The sequence below is a fragment of the Hippocampus guttulatus genome, chromosome 3 (genome assembly GCF_054856545.1).
Source record: "Hippocampus guttulatus isolate MCC_2025c chromosome 3, RoL_Hgut_1.0, whole genome shotgun sequence".
Taxonomy (NCBI): domain Eukaryota; kingdom Metazoa; phylum Chordata; class Actinopteri; order Syngnathiformes; family Syngnathidae; genus Hippocampus; species Hippocampus guttulatus.
In genome coordinates, this window is record NC_141263.1 from 9,454,351 (window position 1) to 9,475,891 (window position 21,541).

General features: G+C 40.1%; 1 protein-coding gene across 22 annotated transcripts in view; it reads left to right on the top strand.

The window, feature by feature from the left end:
• Window positions 1-21,541, top strand: part of madd (MAP-kinase activating death domain) — a 43,096-nt gene that overhangs the window by 3,826 nt on the left and 17,729 nt on the right. For 6 of the 22 annotated variants that reach the window (XM_086106584.1, XM_086106596.1, XM_086106592.1 and 3 more), the window contains exons 2-24: window positions 1,046-1,168; window positions 1,965-2,171; window positions 3,449-4,090; window positions 6,660-6,963; window positions 7,269-7,400; window positions 7,531-7,644; window positions 7,746-7,826; window positions 10,034-10,090; window positions 10,814-10,986; window positions 11,130-11,365; window positions 11,465-11,621; window positions 11,753-11,856; window positions 12,051-12,250; window positions 12,444-12,697; window positions 12,898-13,028; window positions 13,320-13,421; window positions 14,061-14,102; window positions 15,830-15,889; window positions 17,317-17,425; window positions 17,546-17,732; window positions 18,517-18,667; window positions 18,920-19,123; window positions 20,449-20,499. In XM_086106584.1, the coding sequence (XP_085962710.1) occupies window positions 2,113-2,171; window positions 3,449-4,090; window positions 6,660-6,963; window positions 7,269-7,400; window positions 7,531-7,644; window positions 7,746-7,826; window positions 10,034-10,090; window positions 10,814-10,986; window positions 11,130-11,365; window positions 11,465-11,621; window positions 11,753-11,856; window positions 12,051-12,250; window positions 12,444-12,697; window positions 12,898-13,028; window positions 13,320-13,421; window positions 14,061-14,102; window positions 15,830-15,889; window positions 17,317-17,425; window positions 17,546-17,732; window positions 18,517-18,667; window positions 18,920-19,123; window positions 20,449-20,499 (3,550 nt within the window). In that variant the 5' untranslated portion in view covers window positions 1,046-1,168; window positions 1,965-2,112. Of the gene's footprint in view, window positions 1-1,045; window positions 1,169-1,964; window positions 2,172-3,448; window positions 4,091-6,659; window positions 6,964-7,268; window positions 7,401-7,530; window positions 7,645-7,745; window positions 7,827-10,033; window positions 10,091-10,813; window positions 10,987-11,129; window positions 11,366-11,464; window positions 11,622-11,752; window positions 11,857-12,050; window positions 12,251-12,443; window positions 12,698-12,897; window positions 13,029-13,319; window positions 13,422-14,060; window positions 14,103-14,784; window positions 14,803-15,829; window positions 15,890-17,316; window positions 17,426-17,545; window positions 17,733-18,516; window positions 18,668-18,919; window positions 19,124-20,448; window positions 20,500-21,541 lie in introns of all 22 variants that reach the window. The other 16 variants (XM_086106595.1, XM_086106604.1, XM_086106603.1 and 13 more) reach the window with 8 other exon arrangements.

Here is a 21,541-nt window from a genome sequence, read left to right on the forward strand (position 1 = left end):
GCATGTTAGTAATATATTTGTTGTGTTAATGCACACTGCACCCTAACCATTCTATCAGTCTCACTTTCACAAAAACGATTTTAAAAATTAAAATAAAATAAAGCAGGTCATCTTTAACCTACGGTGACATGTGACTGCATCACCGGAAGTTGTTAGCGCTCAGCAGTCTGCAGTTGGAGCTTGTGATCCGAGTTGTTGCACTATATCTTTTATCGTTATCATTATTCTCATTCAGAGTTTGTTTTGTACAATTCACTGATGGGACGGGCAAAGAAAGGGAATCTGGAGGGCCGAGAGAATCATTTTAAAACGGTACCCGTGAGCTCCGATCGTTAACAGGCTTCCTAAGTGTGTTGCATCCCTCAGTGTCAGGCTATTGCTCATCATGGCATGCGTGTGTACGCGCGCGCGCGGTAACGGGTCGATCTCGGGAGGTTGGTTGATCGAAAAGTAGATCTTCGGTCAAAAAAGTTTGGGCACCCCCGGTGTAGATGAATCACTGTAAGGAGCGCTTCATTTACTATTATTGTAAAATTGGATGTTTTTTTTTTAATTGTATTTATTTTTTTTGGGGGGGGGCTATGATTTTTTTTTTAAGAGAAAGTGTAATTAATAATCCATTCGAAGTCGGTTAAAAGGTAAACAAAATTGATTGCAGATTTCGGCTACGAGTCCAGACAGACTTGCGGCGGTCGGCGCAAGCTGCAAAATAAGTCTAAAATTGGCAATGGTATTACCGTACACCCCGGTGTAATGAGGAAACAGTGAAGTGGTGTCAAAATCGGAATATCGCCTAACCCTACCGCACACAGAACCAGATCTCTCTCTCTCTCTCTCTCTCTCTCTCTCTCTCTCTCTCTCTCTCTCTCTCTCTCTCTCTCTCTCTCTCTCTCTCTCTCTCTCTCTCTCTCTCACACACTGTCATGGAGGGAGATAGAGTGTTGCACCACTTGAGCTGGTGTGGTGCATGTCGATGCTTCGCTGAAGGGCACCTCAACAGTAGCAGGCAAGCAGACTCACCTGTATTTACTTTTTTTTTTTGCAGCGGGCATAAAAATTCTTGCCCTCCAACATACGCGATTAGCTGACACAGTTGCCTGTTGATCAGCTCCAGGAACCCCAGTCAGAGACTGCCACGCCCACTGTGTATCATAATTCACTGGAATGGGTGAGTGAGCCTGTTGTCTGTTTGCCCATTTTTTTTCTACCCCGCCTATGTATTGTCGTTTCCGTGCCTTACATTGTGTGATGTGATTGGTCATACTAGTGACCGTTATTTTTAAAATCTGTTTTAATTTTAATAGGGACACTGTGTACACTCTTTGCACTTTACATATGTGCTACATATACTCAGGTATACTTTATAATTTAAATTGTCCACATTTCTTTGTAGTTTAGCAATGAGTTCTGTAATCAGTTGCAGAGAGCCGTGGAGATGAGTTTTGTTTGTACAGTTGCCCCGAGTAAAATGTGTTGAACAAACATAATGTCTGTTGTGGAGGAAACACAAAGGTTAATTTGTGTACAACACATTACATACAATTAAAATAATTTTACAATTTAGAGGCTGCTCTCTCTAGGTAATGCATTGACAATTAAGTGTTTCTCATGTAGTGAAGTGCAAACTCCACAAAGGCCTCTCTCTAAGGCGATATTCACACAGCAGCTCAATCCCGATGATTTTATTGTATTTTTTTTGCCCGTATGCAACTCGTATCAGATTTTTTTTTTCATGCAGTATGATCAGCACAATTCAGATTTGTTTTTTTTTTGTTGTTTTTTTCAAATCCAACCCGGGCCTCTTTCGTATGTGGATATAAAACAGATATGTATTCATTGCATCTGCAGTATGAACGCTCATACGCACACGTCCGACCTACGTCATCAAAAGCCTATGTACCATGTGTGTGCGCGTGCACACATGGTACATAGGCCAATGTAATTTTACCCGTCTTATGTTACAGGTTCAACCAAGGAATTCCAGAACCTTCAAAATGATCATAACAGCATATTTTCACACCATACCATTGGAATTTTCCATCTTGGATTGAAATCAACTAACAAGTGACCATTCATCTTGGATGACTTGAAATACAAGACGGTTGATCAAACATGGAGAAAAAGAAACCGTGCCCACGACTTCTCGACTACTTGGTGGTGGTTGGTGCAAGGTAAACATTTTCTTTGCCTGTTGTTCAAGATTTGGTTTTAAGAAATCATTTAGACTATAATAAAATTTAAAAAAAATCAAAACATTCTCCCCTGATATTAAAATAGTATAATTTACATGACATGGTCACATTTTAATGCATTATATATTCTTATTAATAATGTTTAATTTTTGGTATTGTAGTGTAAATTGGGTCAATTAATTAATTTTATATGCGGGCAATGCACGATGCCTGCACTAACTTCAAGTGCGTCTTGGGGCACCATGTCGATTTTTGGATTATTTTTCAAAGGGTAACTGAGGAAAAAACTCTTTAAATCAGTCTTTTCTTTGTAAGGATGCTTCGTTTGGGGAGGTTTTATTTCATTTTACAGTTTAGAAGTTATAACATTGATTCAAACAAACACACAGTCCAAAATGATGCTGATTTAGTATTCTTCCAGGGAATTGGAGGTGCTACGTCACAGAAAAATAACTATGGGGATAGGAGTAGTAATGGGTGAAAATAAAATAAACCAAAATGACCGATCTTCGCACCAGATGGTGTTAACATTCTAGCCAGACAAACATGGGACTCACGAGGTTAACCTAACCACTAAAACCCAATTTAAAGCACCAATTTGTACACAATCTGGTAAATTATGCAAATGTTGCGCTCACAGTTGGTTGGAGTTGGCCCCAAATGAGATGTGGAAGTTTGCCCTGATTTGAGTCTCACCATCAGTGGTCAAGATTTTGGTTGAAGAAAAGGATGGCAGGAAAAAGTTGAAAAAAAATAATAAAAAGACAAAAAACAAGACACCAGAGGAAGTCCAGCAGAGGCATGGAGGCAATCGCTGAGAAGAGCGCAAAGATGAAAACAAAAAAAAACGGGGGGACCAGGTTAGGCAAAAATTCAACGGCAAAAATTCAAAATCAGAGGCCCATCCCAACAACTCTGGTAACATGTGGGGGAGGTCATTCAAACTTTGCATTTCTTTGAACAAAGAACTTAAATGCTTCTTCAAATTTAACCTGGTGTCTCACCTTTGAAAATACTGTATGTTTTATTGTACTGCCTGTATAAAAAAAAATCCTTAATCAAAATTCAATCAATCCAACCACAACTGATTTTAAAAGAAAATAACAGGTGTGTTAATAAACTGTTGAGCCTTGTTTTAGATATGCAGGTACTGTACATGAGCTACTGTAAGTAGAACAAAGGGTGAAGTCCAGCAATCATGTTCCACAAATATCATGATCCATTACAAAACGTCTGTTTCTCCATCTCCCCTGCAGGCAACCAAGTAGTGATAGTGTGGCCCAGACCCCTCAGCTTCTCCGTCGATATCCACTGGAGGACCACCAGGACTTTCCACTCCCACCAGATGTGGTCTTCTTTTGCCAACCAGAAGGCTGCCTTAGTATACGTCAGCGTAGGGTTAGCCTTCGTGACGACTCTTCGTTTGTTTTTACGCTGACTGACAAGGACTCAGGAATTACTCGATACGGAATCTGTGTCAACTTCTACCGATCTTTTCAGCGCGGGCATCACCGTACCCGTACAGACAAGAGTGGCCATACAGAGAACGTGACACAAGGAGGGGACACCACGAGTGAGGGGTCTGACGGAAGCACTGCAGGCCAGTCTTCTGAGTTGTCCCCATCCAACAAAGCTGACTCAGCTTCTCTTTCTGCATCTGGGGAGGACAATGAACCACCAGTTACTGAGCAAAATGCTGGAAAGCCTGCACAGCTCAGGCGAAATGCCGCAAAGATGGCTACCAGGAATCGCAACAGTACGCTGACCTCATTATGTATCCTCAGTCACTACCCCTTCTTCTCCACCTTCAGAGAATGCTTATATATTCTTAAGAGGATGGTAGACTGCTGCAGTCAGAGGCTAACACAGCGTGCTGGAATGCCCCATACATTCCAGAGGTAAGAAATGTTTAATTCCCGTGCCACTTCGATTTGCCCAAAATGTTTTCCATTCATTGTTAGAATGACTTCCATGTCCATTTCGAAACAGAATTTACTCTCATGTTCGTTTGTGTTCTTGCAACACTGTCACGTCGTGTTGCTATCGCTTCATCTAGTGATTATTCGATTGCACCTGCCTGGTGATCCTTGACTTACAAACGCTTTCACATGCCGATAAAAAGTCATGCACAAGCATGGACTCATTTATCAAGCGAAGATGAATTTACTTGCTTGCATAGTGCAAACACACACATACACTACACACTTATCTAACTGGTATTGAAAATTGTGTGTTTTTAGTTATTTTTTTTAAAGACAGACTTACCGTATTTTCACGACCAAAATGGATATGGCACCTAATAATGTGGGTTGCCTTGTGTATACACCGAGTTCCAACATGTGTGAATGCTGTTGTGTGACTTAGATGAGGGGTCCGCTTGACTGACTGATATTGTGACGACACACTGCTTATACAGAGGAAAGGCAGACTTAACTGAGTACAGCATGCGGCTGTTAGAGTGGGAAGGATGGGTGTGAAAGTGGATACTAAAGGCACACCCCCATTAGGTGTATATTGTATATAGTATGTGCATTGTGTAAAACATCCCAAAAATGGCACCTATGAAGAGACACGCTTACGAAGCACAGTTTAAACTGCAAGCTCTCGGTTACACGGAGGACCATGGGAATCGAGCAGCCGTGAGAGAATTCAAGTAGAACTAATCCATGGTGCTTGGTGCTTTCATTTCATGAAACGGCACCATCTATCCATCCGGGCAAGGATGATCGTGGCGCAGTAACATCCGGCGGGTTAAAAGGAAAAGCTGGCCATCTTTTGCTTATACTGCAGTAAAAAGTGTAATGATCTGCGTTACATGAAAAAAGACGCTTTCTTGGATATTTTAATCCTTTATTCTGCTGCTCTGCCGGCCTCAATTAACTTCCATTATTGACTATTCTTTCAAACAATCCCTGCATTCCTACACACCCGCTTGGGTTACAGCAAGTGATTAGGGACAAGCATACTATACATTTTGAAATACAACAAAAAGACTGGCGACAAACACATCCAGCCAACCACATCACCTTCATGGAAATGGACAGTAATGGCCAAAGTGAAGTTGTGAGCGGCGTGGGGCGACGACAAACACAGCTTTACGAAGACTGTAAGGCAGCGGCAGGCGAGATATGCCACAATTTGTGAATGCTTGAGCTGACGTGTCTGCTTGCACTGGCGTTCAAGCTTTCGCAAATGCCGGTATTATTTCTGAAGAGCCGCACGGCAACAAGACTTACTTTGACAATCTGACAATGACGCGAGGGAACCTGGCGTGTTTGTTTGAGAAATTGCCCAGCTGTTCTTTTCGGATACAGAAGATGAGGATTGATTGGGAAAAAAACAACAACAAAAAAACATTGTTAAATACTTAAAGTACAACCGAACTCAGTTTTGCTCCTGCTGCCTTTTTAAAAACATACGCTGAAGTGCATGCATGCTACCGTATTTTTAAGTTAGCATATGTTTTACCATGCCTGCGTCCAATCATGCAACGCGTCTTGTGTGTGTGTTAAATACAGAAATAGCACCTGCAACCGACACTACGACTTTTAGTATGGTTTGCCATCTGGTCGTGAAAATACGCTTGTATGCAAATCTATGGTGTGTTTAGTTTTTGTCTGAATTTTTTTTTACCTAATATCTCATAAATGAGGGACTTTCCACAAATTGTCAATTGAATCAGTTGTTCAAGACAACAAAAAAACGATCGTAGCTAAATCCAAAAGTCAGTATCATTCACCCACTTGAAAAGGACTTAATTACTGGAATTGTCATGCAGCATAAAACAAGCTCCTGTTTGGCTTACTCGTGATAGCAATTTTACTGTGACAAAGTGTTAATTCTTCTGTGTGACTGTGTGTTCTCCAAATACATTTTACTTCACAGTAATCATAGGGGAAAATCACCAAATTTTCCCTTCAAGATCATAAATGTGTGGTAACCGGGCAACACACTTGCCCATTGTGTCCCATATTTACACCAAGGCTTTTTCGGTACATGTATGACGACTTCAGAAAGCTACATAACCCAGAGAATAGATAATTGTTTTGTCTGGCACAGTTGGATGTCACGAGAGAGAAGAAGAGACATATTGTGGCTGGAAGCTTTTTAAATTTTTTTTTGTGATGCCACTAATAGATTGAGGTCTCTGGTTGCCTTTGGTGGAGCTAATGGTTTTTTCCTCTCTGCCACAGAAGCAATCAACGGCGTGCTCGAAAGTGCTTAACGACATTGTCTTTGTATATCTGCTCAGTTTCTCCAGCAGTTATACCAAGCACGGGCTATATTTGTCAAGGTTGCAATACTGTATCAACTCTCACTACAAAAAAGATGTTGTTCTTCAGGCCAGTAATGTTCATCTGGCAATACTTCTGCATTAAATGAGTCTAACCTCTCTGGGCCATGCGCATCAATCTGCTTAACTGAATCTGTCTCTTGACCCGTTGATTCATTTTATGTCCTCCACAGAGACACCATGTGGCGGGTGTTCACTGGGGCACTGTCTGTGGAAGAGAAGGGAAGCCAGCTGTTGGATGACCTTCGGGACATTGAATCCTGGATATACCGGTTGCAACGTTCACCCGTACCTGTGGCAAGCCAGAGGCGTGTGGATGTGGAAGTTCTGCCCAGTGAAATGAAACGGCCCCTCACCTTCGCACTGCCTGACAACTCCCGCTTCTCGATGGTCGATTTTCCGTTGCACTTGCCTTTAGAGTTACTGGGTGTGGATGCCTGTCTTCGGGTTCTATCGTGTGTCTTGCTGGAGCACAAGGTAAGAGCAGATCATCATCAGTTAGTCCAGGATTTTCAAAGCCTCGTGCCATACTTTTGTAATCAGTTGAATGTAAATTGATGTTATTATTGTAGAAAATGTGTACAAAAGATAGATGGACAGCGTGACAGTCAGGGTTGCATCACTTTTACTGAAGTACTCTTGTTAACTGAAATGAATCCGTTTGCAATTTTAGATCCAACAACATTCAGCGTTATCTTGGCAGAGGATCTAGTTTAATTTTGGGCTATTGAGCAGTGCATTGATATGAAATAATTCCGTTTTTTTTGTTTTGTTTTCTTCAGGTTATTCTCCAGTCAAGAGATTATAATGCTTTATCCATGAGTGTAATGGCATTTGTGGCCATGATCTATCCTCTGGAGTACATGTTCCCTGTCATTCCTTTGTTGCCAACGTGCATGGCCTCAGCTGAACAGGTACAATGAAAAGGATAGCGCCATTGTAATTGTAATTTCCCCATTGTGGGACAAATAAAGGATATCTAAATCTTAATTGACGTATGCAATTATGTTAACTGATGCTTTCTTCTATTCGGCTGATGCACAGCTTCTTCTTGCCCCTACTCCCTACATCATCGGTGTACCAGCTAGCTTTTTCCTTTACAAATCCGACTTCAGAATTCCAGATGATGTGTGGCTTGTGGATCTGGACAGCAGCAAGGTAACTACAGTAACATGAGACATTCTTTTTGTTACCTTCTAACATTGTGCCTCAAAACAATCAAAATAAAAGGGATTGCAGCAACTGCAATATTTTTTCAGGTTAAAGCACCTACAAATGCGGAGATTCTACCACCTCTTCCAGAGCCTGAAGCTGGCGAGCTCAAGAAACATCTGAAGCAGGTACTGTATGCAAATTGTTTACTTTTTTTGCCCTTAATCTACCAGTACTGTTCATGCCGTGACTTTCTGCAACCCGGGTGTTTCTTATGACCCAATAATTGTTGTCTTTCATCATGCTGTACTTAATTGTTTTGTTTCTATACAAGCCAGTATTTTAAAAATATATATTTTTCAGCCTTGTGAAGGGTAGGGGCTTCCTACTCCAATGGACTTGTATGTATTTTGTTTAGCGTGTGCAAGCAATGGAAATGGATCTTGTTGTGCACTAACAAACAAACACAATGTTTTCTGCTCTTTTTCTGTTTTCTTTGCATGCTGTAGCTCTTGAAGGTAAAATCAGTTCCTAAGACCCCGTTATCCAAGAAAAAAATCGATACTTTCGCTGTTAAGAGTGGTTGTGACACATTATCCTTGTAACACCTCTAACTGACTACATCATCAGAATTTGGTTCTGATTCATGGAATCAGACACTTTGTATTCCTATTTCTACATTTTGACTACATAATGAACTTAACACACACAAAACGTTCCATTCACATCCTTTTTCCGTAATAACTTTTGGTTAGAACAATCACACCGAAAGTGATGTTAACGGGTTAGAATAGTTGTCTAACTATTTATACTAACATAATGAATTCTTGAAAATGATGTGGAATTAATTATTCAGAACTTTAAACCCGTTGGGAGAATGCTTACTGAGGTCCATCTTGCAGGATATGCAAGGTAGATTTGCACACTCCCATTCAAAATATTCAGCAGGTTCAGGTTCCGTTAAAGTTGTTTTCTGTTTTTGGAAGTAATTTCAGTTTTCAGTAAAGCCTTCTCGAGACTCATCTTGTCACACATACTCATATGTAGTCATGAGTATAGTATATGTTATGCCACTGGAATCCTTGTACCTCCAAAATTGATACTTTTCAGGAGAGAGGGGAAAAAAACACCAGCACATTAACATTACATCATCAAGGAGATCAGGCCATTTTTAACTCTTAACTCATTCACTCCCCAGACTTGGTCCAGAATTGGCTGGTACTGAATGAGTTAAGAGTGGTTATTTGTAAAATTTAAAAAAAAATAAATAAAAAAATAAATAATAATAACAAATAAGACACACAGATATGGACAGATCAATGGTATAGATTTGTGAAAAAAAATCATACGATATTATGACATAGGGGGGTTTCGGCCAGACACCAGCGATGTACCTTGAATCAGAGCCAGTTCGATGGCTTTGCGTTTTTCCTTGTTGTTTCCCTTGTGTGTGAATGTGTGACTTGTGTCAGGAGGTGCGTGAAGCCTCTGCGTTTCGCAGTTCAAAGCATTTGTGTGCAGGAAATAACACTGATTATGATTCGAGATTTTGTCAAACTCAGGGCATCAAAGCAGAAGTAGCTGTTGATGTGAAGTAGACTTAAATACTTACACCGTAGACTTCAATCTTTTTATTTCAGCTGAGAATCTTGAAAGTGTAACAGTTATACCAGGTCTTGCATACACAGTATTTTTACGACATGAAATGAGGTCACCATTGAACAGCTTTACTTGTGCAAGTATCACGAGATTTTCCGAAACGATCTGGTGGTGTATCATCGTTGTCATCATCCTAACATAATCACAAGGCCATTCCATCCCGCCACTAATATAGGTCCTTCCACGTTGCCTTTTTGCCAAATTTGTGCATCCGAGGCGTAACAAGAAGTTATTTATTCGCCTGTGCCCATTCCCACAGCTGTTGCGGCTTTGTGCATTCTGTGAATTTGATGCATGGCCGTCCTTTTTAGCACAGCGACAATGGCTGTCAAAGTGTCTTGGGCAGTGATTGTCGGGTATTAAAACCTTATACCCTATTGCACATTTTTGTGTTGAACACGAGCCGTCTGAAACGGACAGAAGAAATAGCGTAATTCTTGAGTAACGCGGTCACTTAAAGAAGCATTGCAAAAAATTTCATGAGTTTAATGTAATTTTATTAGCGCATATCATGCACCTTATGCTCGTGAAATTACGTTTATGTTTTAGTTACCGAAACATACAACACAAACAAGAAAAACACAAGAACAACAACAACAAAAAATCACAAAGCACAGTGTTTCACTGCTGAACGTTAACATTGAAAAGAAATGGAAAGAGCCATGATTTTGTCATGTGCTGTTCCAGTGACACCACCTCAGGCCTTCTTATGATTCTCCCAACATCTCTCTCCTAGTGTCTGGTTAGGTTGACCATGATCACCCAAAAGCAGATCTTCTCCTGTGAAAATAAGGTTACTCATTTATTCTCCTGTGGAATGCCCCTGCATCCTCTTTCACATTACTTTGCTCATGACCAATTACTTTTCTCTTTTCTCAAGAATTGAGTTCCATGCATAACAGTGTCTCCGAATGTTTTACGGTCCCCTTAACGCGCTGCTTAGCTCTGGCTTGAGCATGACTGAATATGCGTGCCTTGATTCTTGCATCAGTGAGTGTCCCCGGTAATCAAAAGCAGAAAAGGTGAAGCAGACGCCTAACAAAGACATTTCACCAGATCCAGCAACTAAATGTCCCATTTTGCTTAGCTAAATACTGACAACTCTGCAGCAAGACATTCAGTACATTCTGTCCTCCTCCTCCTCCCTGGCAATGACACACCCACCACAGGCATCAACATGCTCCTGTCTAACATAAGATTACAAACATTTCCAAAACCAGTTTGGTACACTGAGGGGATTTAATTATTTTCCATTATTTGGTGTCACAAAGATTTCCTTTTGGAAGTAAAAGCATTTTTACAATTTCCATCCATTCCTTACTACTTTTTTTTTTTTATCTCTATGATCCGTTAGTTTCTCAATTGAATAAATTTCCTTTTGTAATGTGTAGATGGTTGTGGAGTAACTATCGTAATGTTGATGCCTAAGGTGAGAGTGGCTCATCAAACTGTTATTTTATTTTATTTTTTTTTATCATTGCGCTCTCACTCCTTATCCCTCTATTACTTGTTCCAGGCCTTGGCGAGTATGAGTTTGAACACCCAGCCCATTTTGAACCTTGAGAAGTTCCAGGAAGGTCAGGAAATGCCCCTGCTTCCTCCTGGACGTGATAAAGCCTCGCCATCATCCACTGAGTTTAACCCCCTCATTTATGGCAATGATGTCGATTCTGTGGATGTAGCCACCAGGCAAGCCTTTTGTTTCATTGATGTTGGTGTCACATATTTGTGAATTTTCTTCCCATCTTTGCAAAGAGTTCATGCTACAATATGTGCTTCATTTTGAATGAAAGATCTGTACTATAATCTAAATATTTTATATTACTTAACAGGGTGGCCATGGTACGGTTCTTCAACTCTCAAAATGTTCTCCATGGTTTTCAAATGCACACACGGACCTTGCGCCTCTTCCCCCGCCCTGTGGTGGCTTTTCAGTCGTCGTCTTTTCTCGCATCTCGACCAAGGCGATCTTGTTTTGCTGATAAGCTTTCCCACACCCAGGCGGTGGAGTTCTATGGAGAGTGGGCTCTCAATCCCACGAATTTAGCCTTTCAGAGAATACATAATAGTAAGTTGATCTTTACAATTTGATATCTTGTTTCTAATTGTAACTTTCCATTGTGTTAAAAAGACCCTTAACTGTACACCCTGTACACTTTGGTTTCAGATGTTTTCGACCCGTCTTTAATTGGTGATAAACCGAAGTGGTATGCGCATCAGCTGCAGCCAGTAGTTTACAGAGTCTTTGATGGCGGCTCCCAGCTGGTTGAGGCTATGGCGAGTCCGTTTGAGGATGAGAGCAATGACTCTGACCCCACAGACAGGTAAGGATGAAGACACTCATTTTGGGTTTTCCTCACAACAGTGTCGCCGAGTTCTTTATCATAGATAAAATGAATGCAATTTGATTGTTAATAATCTGCTTTAATAGAGAATGATGTGTTTCTTTCCACAGCGGTAGTGACAGTGAGGCATATGATGACTCCAGCTCATCCTATTCCTCACTTGGAGACCTTGTCAGCGAGATGATTCAAGGAGACATTCAGGGAGACACACCAAGTATGTTTTTAAATTCAGAAAAACATTCTAAAGCTTGAACCATTTAACTTTGAAGAATCTTATAACTACGTCCCTTGTATTTCCAGTAATTAATTTGGATGTAACCTTATTTTATTTCCCAATTGTGTGTTTAAAAAATAAAAATAAATAAATATATATATATATATATATATATATATTGTTTGACACTTCAGGCCTCCAACCACATACCCATGCTGCTCTCGGAGATGCAAGTGAAGTGGAATTTCAAGAGTTCCAGGATTTAAAGGAAGGGTCAGAAGGTCCATCCGGCGGGGATGTCCCTGGCGAAACATCCGATGGACAGCCCCTTCGCTCAAGCTCCAGCACAACTGCAAGCTCTAGTCCAAGCACAATAATCCAGGGTGTCAACCATGTATGCCATCGCTACAATTCTAAATAGCTAAATATTATTTGTGCTAACACTTATCCAGTAATTATGTTTGTTAAAGGTCTATCCATAGTTATTATCAAAATAAATGAATACATAAATGTTTATATTTTTTTTCCCCCACAATGTGCATTTTTCCATTCAATCAATTTTTGAAATCATTTTATTTTTAAAATAGGAGCAAGGAGAAGCACCTGATAGTGAGGCACTAGCCGGTTCTGGTCCTCAGAACCCAGTCCTTGGAGTTGGCAGTCAGCCATCTCTCAGATCAACAATGGAATCTGGCCTGGTGGACCCAGCTATAAAAAAACGAGAGTATGACAACCCTTATTTTGAGCCTCAGTACGGCTTCCCCTCTGAAGATGATCCTGATGCAGAAGAGCAAGTGGAGTCATACACCCCTCGGTTCGTCCAGAACATCAATGGCAACAAGTGTGTGAAAATTGTTCATCACGTGAATGAACTAACTCGTCATTCAGATGGGCTCTCTAACCAACCATGCAATGTGGTCTTGAATCGTTGCCGGCGTGCCATTCTGATTTGTATTCTACATTTCAATATGTTCCTCATATTGCATGCAATTGTTAGTGCATCCCTGAGGATATTTAAAAAGCTTTTTATTTTCTTTGTAGGGTACAGCGTCCTTCACGCCCGAGTAGTTTGAGGCTGCCTGGGGAGTCTGATGGAGAAGGTGACAGCTCACCAAACTCAACCATTTCCAACAGCAGTAATGATGGATTTGGGGGACTGATGTCTTTTGCAAGTAAGAATATTTTAACGAGTGTAATTTGTGCTATTTACCTCTGGAGTCGCATGGTGAAAAATCTTTGTTTTAAAACAAATACGTGTTGACCTTTCGATGCCTTCTCAAATTCTGGAAAATTGTACAAGGGCGGATCACCTTTTTCCCCCTATCATGTCCAGTGGAAAGAATGACTTGATCGTGATCTGTGGTAAAAGATGGCCAACTCCCACAGCAATGATCATATAAGTTGGGAACAGTTTAAACTGTTTTCGTGTTGTTGATGGCAATTTTAACATCTATCCATTTTAGGTAATCTTTACAAGAATCATGGAACCAGTTTCAGTCTGTCCCATCTTGCTCTACCAAACAAAGCTGCAAGAGAGAAATCGACACCTTTCCCCAGCCTCAAAGGTATAGAAGCACAGACACTCAGACTCTTTCACTTTTTTTATAAGGCAGCATATTAAATTTGCTGAGCCCACCTCATTGAGTATTTTTTACATGCTTTGTCATTTTTTAAATGATGGACTATGTTTAACAGAATAATGATTTGATCTTAGTCAGTGATGTGCTTACAGTATGCAGTAGGGCTGGGCGATATATCACTATGGTATTGAAATTGAAATATGAACATTCAAGATAATATCGAAATGAAGACGTATCGGTCACGTAACCTCACCACACTTGTGGCTTATAAATTTATTATATAATATTAATATGTCGATGGCTGTCAGTTAGCCCCCCCCCCCCAAAAAAGACATTTTCCACATTTTTGATAGATTGTCTTTTTTCATATATTTATTTACTTTTTAAATGCTTGCTAAACCCACATTAATATTGTGAGCATATCTTTATTGAGATATCTAGTAAAAATATGAAGATATTAAATTTTAGCCATATCACACAGCCCTCGTATAGAGGTGGCTCTAATTCGCTCATGGCTTACTAAGGCATTGCTTTTTAAGTAGTAGTGTAGCTTTTTCATCATTTGAATGACTGTTTTTTTCTGCTCTTCCTTTCTCATCTTAATTCATTTTTCTTTCATAAAAGAATATTTAAATGTTGACATTGAGGAAGAGTTGGACCAAGCAGGTCTGTAGAGAATCTATTTTTATAGCCTGACTTTTTTTTTTTCCTCCCTCTGATTGCAAACACTTATGGCGCTATTTTAAAGGAGTGTATTGAGGATTTTTTAAAATGGTTTTCTGTCAATTCTGTGAATTAAAGAATTCACACAAAACCCCCCCGCCCCCTCAAAGTTGTTGCTTTCAACTTGTGCATTTCGAGAGGTCTAAAATAATTTTTTTGTGTTCCCTTCTAACTATCAAATCATAGCTACTGAATTTGCAACAATTCCTCTCTCTGTCATTGGAAGTAGGGTCTAATCCTGAATCGATGTCAAACGTGTCATCCCTTTTTTGGTCATAATGTACTGTTATGCTTAAATCACATTACAAAGTTAAGCAAATACAAAAAAAACGTATTTAAAAATAGTAATTAGTAATGAGTTGTTTGAATCAGAGATTTAAAAGGGTGTGTGTATTGTAAAAGTGAGTTGTATTTGGGTCTGTGGTTCTTTCATCATATCATAGCCATTCGCTGGTCATATTGATAGGACAAATTCAAGTTGTCAGCCAACTGACAACAATTTATTTTCATTTGAGAGAGAAAAAGAAAAAGCAGGTGCTCAATAGCTCCTATTCATGTGAAATAGCCGCCATAGAACATGTTCCGTTCCTTTTCATTATGGTGTGTTTTGTTCTTTGTTGTCCAGATGCACCTGACAGTCCGGGTATGTTTTGTCTGGTGTGTTAGTTTGCATTTGCCCCTTCCTGTGATTAGGTCCGTACCTATCTTGGTTTTTCAGTGTAGGACTAAGATAGAAGACACTGTGGTGAGCTGTTGATCCACACCTTCCCATTCCTTCCATATTGACTGCTGGTGGTGATCTTATTGATAAAGATAACCCTCAACCTAATGCAACTATGTAGCACTTAGTCAAGACATTTACTCTGTGAAGGGCATTCTATTGCTGCGACAGCTACATTTTTGCAAGCTACAAGGTTCCCCACATAGTTGCGTTTTGCTGCTTGCGGATTTATTTTAACCTATGCTCCGTTACAAAGCTCACATATTGGCCGTTTGCTGTTTTACTCTGCAAGACGAAGCCAAGTATTGCCATGGCACCATCTTGGTGCCAAAGAACTATTCAAGTGAGTTAAGGAGATTTATGTATTGCTTAAAGTGTTTTACCTCCATCGTGTAGTCAGGTAACTGTATTAAAGTGAACTGAGGAGCTTCATGTCATGCTTTGGGGCCATTCTGTGGCATCAAAAGGCAATTCTCAACCATGTGAGGGTTTGGTAGATTTTATTGCTATTTGTGGCAGAGTTCAAGCCTCAAATAGCTGGTGAACACTTTACACCATCGAATTAAGCTTCATTTGCTAATACTTTCGAGTTGGTTGCATAAAGCAGTCAATTGTAATTACAGTCATGTATGCATATTTTAGGCTTGTATATATATATATACACACACACACACAGTATATTTACACCTAACACCACATGGACAACACGTGCAATGTGCACTTTGTACTTGTTATAGTGTCAAATATTTACTGGGATGATAGCATCATCAGGACATCATGTGCCATGATGTCCTTTTTTTTGGTTTTGCTACTTTTCTTCTGTTTGGAGTCATCTTAAGCGTGCATGCATGATGTTTGTATGGGCTGATGTTCAGACTGGTTATGACTGGGCCGGTATTCCTGTCTCTGTCCACTTGTGGCAGCAACTAATTCTGGGTTTTGTGTGCAGTATTTGGGCTAAATTCTCTAATGGAGATAATATCAGAGGCCGGCCCGGGGAGCGGAGAAGGTGGGTTCTGCTCTTTTCCCGAGTGAGCTGCATGCTTCTCCAAGCCAGTCAACTACATCTCCCCTCATCCTTTGCTCATTTTACCCCCCCCCCCCCCCCCCCCCCCCCCCCCCCCCGTGTGTGCCATCAAGGATTCACTTTGTTTTCCCTCAGACTATTTTCATTTGTGTGTTCTATTTATTTAGCCATCCATCAAAAACATTTTAAAAGTGGAGGACACATTTAAGTGAAGTACCACATTATTCAATAGGGTACCAGCACCAAGCACAAAAGAGGATAGATTAAAAAAACAACAACAATTTTCTTGCATGTTTCTATTTTTTTCCCCCTGCTTCTACTGTGTCCATGGGGTTGGGCCTAATCATGCTGTACTGTTTATAGTAACTACATCAATGTTATGTAGCTGTTAAACCTTAAGTATAGTTGTTAAAAAAAGTTTTCTTAGTTCTTGGTTAGTTGTTGTTTGTATCTACTTGAGGAATATCATATTACTGATACATTTGTTGTATATTGTGAGATCTTATGTACCCGTACACGACACAGCAAAGTCAATGCTGTTTGTGTTTTATTTATTTATTGTTCAGTTGATTTTGCGTCGGTTGTCATCTGTCTGGACTCGTAGTGAGGAATCATTTGCTGGTACCTTATGTAAATTCTACTCTCTAAAATCAAATCAGTGAGCTAAAACAAACACACATTCGCAATCCCCGATATCGACATACTTCAAACTCAAGATGCATTTAATCATCGCAGAAGGGCAATTAATTTCAAAATATTTATTTTGGCTGATGAGGTATGTAATTTAAAAAAAGTTGTATACAAATAAATAATGTAAGCGATGACTCACACTTGCTTTCCGTTGTTAGTGTGCAGTGGTATGTACTCAAGGCATGATTGACACAACCCTTTGTAAGACTACATTGCGGCAATTGAATTGAGTCAGCTTGTGCTCTTTTGTTTTCTATTTATTAAATTTAGCAATCCGTCTTCCTCTTCTGTTGGGCATGTAATTGCTGACATAGTTTCTACACAGAATAGTTTTGGTCTAATTATAAAATATGCTCCAATTCAATGCTATGCCACCACCCAGAGCGGAATTTAGCTTTCCTTTTTGTGTATGCGTGTGTGTGCCTCTATTCTAAGCTTGTTTGTTATGCCCTTCAACTCTCCTGTTGTAATATTGGTCTTGCAGCTTCAGAGATCATCTGGTGAAAAGATAACAGCAGATTACTGCTTGCTTCGTTTCTCTTGATACAGTGATGAAGGGGGCGGAAAAAAATCGGCTCTTTAAAAACACTGTTACTCTCTTGGTACACATGTGTCTACCCAGACCTCCTCTGAGTTTTACCTTGTGTTCCAGTTTGTGATCCTATTTTTCAGGTCATCTGTTGTGTTTCAGGATCTCATTGTGTTGCTTTCCTTAACAGGTGCACGTGCACCTCGGGCACTTGTGGACCAGAAGTCTTCTGTTATCAAACACAGCCCGACGGTGAAGAGAGAATCACCCTCTCCTCAGGGACGGATCAATAATACAAGGTATTCGTTCAAATGTGCAAACATTTCAAGAGATGTATGACAGCCCCGTGTGCAATGTTGCTGTCTGTTTACGAATGGCCTTTACTGTTGAATGCATCTGAGCCTGTGGTATCAATCCAGTGAAAACCAGCAGTTCTTGAAGGAGGTTGTACAGAGTGTCTTGGATGGACAAGGCGTCGGCTGGCTCAACATGAAGAAAGTGCGCCGCCTGCTGGAGAATGAGCAGCTCCGTGTCTTTGTGCTGAGTAAACTTAACAGAGTGAGCCAGTCAGAGGAAGACTCCAGACAGGAAATCATTCGTGATGTGGTATGATGATTGTTTCAACCCTATCATGCAATTTTTTGTGGTGCGATGCGGATAGAAAAAAGACAGCTTTTTTTAATTTCATGATTTGTCACAATATGGTTTATTAAGTTAAGTTATTAAAGACAGACGAAATTCAGTGTGCCAAGATATATTCTTTGCCTCAAGAGCCTGTAATTAATATAGATGATGAATGACATTTAAATGTTACGGAACTTTACAATTTAACATATTTTTTTGTTGTTAAATCTGTATTTTTAAAGGTTTTTTTTTGTCAAATCTGCAAAAAAAAAACTGATCGAAAATACCATTACTAATATAGATTAATAAATTAGTAACAGATTAGTAATAAAGGGAGAAAGCAATTACCGTACCTTACTTGTTTCAGTTTTACCACTGAAAACTAACTTTACACACTTAGTGAATCATCTGTAAAATATTGTTATGGTTGTTTATGTCTTGTGACCTGTTGTAACTGGCATATGCTTGTGCAGGAGGTTTTTTTGCCTAACTCAAATTATCCTCAAAATGAGGATAGTTCGAGCGTGGTTTTTTTTTCTCTCCCTCCCTTGTGGTTTCTTTCTGACTTCCGGGTTGAGTGAACGCTGTCGCGTTTGGCTGCCGCTGCTCAACCCGTATTGTGTTTTATTGTTTTTGTTATTGTAAAGTGTCCTTGGGTTTCTTGAAAGGCGCTTATAAATAAAATGCATTATTATTATTATTATTATTATAAAAGGCACTTCTTGCACGTGCTTGCATTTTTACTCTGAATCATCTTTTTTTTCAGGAGGTGAGCAGGAAAGTGTACAAAGGCATGTTGGACATATTGAAATGCACAGTATCCAGTTTAGAGCTTTCCTACACAAACGCAGGCCTCGGTGGAATGGCCAGTGTCTTCAGCTTACTGGAAATAGCACGCACACATTACCAAACCAAAGGTAAGTTGAACACAGAATCTTGTGGGGTTTTTTTTCTTCCAGAAAATGACCAGTAGAGTCAATGTACTCATCCTGAAAGTGTTTTTTTTTTTTTTTTAAACTAAAAAGCATGGGCTTATGCCGCAAACGCCGTCCAAAGCTTTGTCCTGCATTTGTGTCAAGCACTCTTTCATCTAACAAGCTAAACTATAAAGGTTCCACTAATTCTGGTGAACTTCGTCTGTGGCCCCTTTAATTTTGATAACTTGTTAGACCCTGAAAAACGCAAGCGGAGCCCCACAGATAGTGCTGGCAGCCCGGGGAGTAAAGAGAGTCCTTCTGGTCGAATGGAGGCAGCCAGACCCCAAGGTCTTCTGACCGTTCCTCATCTGCAGCTGCCACATCACACACCGGGCAGAGGAGCCCGCCATTTTGACACCCGGAGCCTGAATGAAGAGAACTTTATTGCCTCGATTGGTGTGTACACCACTCCAGCCTGGTTGCATGTGCACAGTGAGATCCCCTGAAAAGCTCATCAGAACAAATTCCTCTCCCTTCTCCAACCATTCCCAAGAAAGTCACAACCATGACTATGCAGGAGGTACAATATTCCAGACATTACTGGTAAATTGACATTCAAAGAATGAGGACGATGCTCAAAGCACCTGCGATTATGCAAAGTATTTGTACTTTGTTTCATTCATACGTCGAAACGTATCAAAATGAACTTCAACATAAAATAAGCATAAAAGTGTGCAATCGATAAACCAAAAACATGTTTGGAATAGTGTGTAGCCCTGTCTCCCTGCTCGGATTGCGTTTGTCGCGCCTTCCTAGAACATTTGTGTCCCAGTTTGCCTCCTGTCAAGAGGTCTGTCGTCAGCCTCTCAGCACCTTGAATGCATGCCTCTTTTTTTTTTTTTTTTTTTAAGTTTTACAATCCCTAAATCTGCAGTACTGGCCAATGTAAATCAGTCATCTGGACATCATTAGAAAAATTGTCTCTTGCTTGTGCCTTTACTGCAGGTTCCTGCAACACGTAGAATATGGCAGTTCTTTTTGCTCTCAGCATGGATTGTGGAAACAAACTCCCAGGAAACAGTCCCAGTTAAGACCAAAATGGAAATATTTGAGATCAGTAATGGCTAAAGTACCAAATACAGCAACTGGTTTAAATTAGATTTTGGGGGGGGGGGGATTTTTTTCTGGGCCTGTGTACTGGGGACACTTCGTCAAGCTACAAGTAGCTTGACACCTCTTTCAACCTTGCAACCCTTTTCTTCCTATTAGAAGTTGCACCCTCAATTCTACAGAATGCTGTGAAATGTGCACCCCAGCTTTTGCAACTGCTCCCATTTCATCTTGTGGCTTGTCAGCCCATTAACCGCATTCCATGCTCCTCTCCAGTTAGACGATGCCACGTTCGAATCTGTTTACTGGCCAGCCAAACCACTTCAATTTATTAAGGATGTTCTCTGTTCTGTGGTCTGAGTCAGAGCACATTCCGACGTTGGTGTGGCTCTCCAGTTGCTCCTGAGTGTGTTGTAATGTTACCATTGTAGCTATCTCACAGTAAGGGGCACAACTTGAAAAGCCATGACTGTTTCAGGTTGTTACGCAGCTACATGCAAACATTACAAAACATTCTACTGACATCATTCGATCGTGTCCTGTTTATTTTTTTTTAAGTTTATGTTTAACTTTATTTAATTTTGCTTTCAATGCTCATCCACCATACATACGTTTTCAACATGCTCTGACAACCTGTCTTTCTCTCCTTGCTTGCAATGCATCTTGGGTAGAATTGTGGAGCAAGCACCAGGATAAGCAAAAATCTATGGAAAAACCACAGAGTAAGAAACTTCACACGTCAAAAAAGATTGGGGTATCAAGTTGTTGACTCTTTTTCCGCCCCTTTCTGTCTTTTATAGTCAACTATGTCTTTATCTCACCATATAAAAGGAACTCAAAACGTAATGCTTAAGCATTAGTTGATGTCATATTGACTCATAAAATTGGGTAGCACAACACTACACAGTATGTTCAAGACATTACAGAGACTCTTTTTTGTCAGGTTCTTATGGTTTACAATCTACAGTCAGGCTTTATAAATAACATTGATGGTTTCAGCAATCGGCACGTTTAAATTCATATTGCAGCCTGTGTTTTTTCCCCCAAAAATGACAAATTCTATGCTATAGTTTCCAGGCTTAAGCAACTTTTAAGCTATTGCTTATGTAAGACAATGTATCAGAATTAGCATAACTGTACACATGCTGCCGTTTTCTTCTTTTGATCTTTCCAATGTCTTGCTTTTTATTTTTTAAGATATAATTGAAGCAATTTGTAAAGGTGACAGACTATTTACACTTATTGTTTGTCAGTTTGTCGGCATGCCTAACTGCCTGTGTCTGTGTTTTGGAGCCACATCGGCAGCGCTGACGAAGAGTTTTAATGTTGCGATCTGTGATGAAGTGTTACACTGCTTCACGCTCTTGCAGTTTTGTTTTCATTTGTGATTGTTTTTCGCAATTTTACTGCACTTTGGGCTTGCTCCCTTCTTGCTTCACTGTCTGGTCCTCCTGGAGTTTCTTAATTTACACTTGAATGAATCTGTCACTTTTTGTACACTCACCATTCACATGAATTTCCAATTGTGCAATTTAGGGATTTCAACGATGTCATGAATTAGTCTGTTTGTTGTTTCTTTTTTTTTCTTTGAAAACACTGTTAATGTATATACTGGTAAATTATTTTGTAATTTCAGCAAAACGACATTTCGTTACGTTCATAAGTGAGCCCAAATCACTTTAAATCCTCCTGCCCATATTTTGTTACATGACCCCCCCCCCCATGAAGTGCTCCATGTACAGCACTTTGTATGCAGCGATGGCT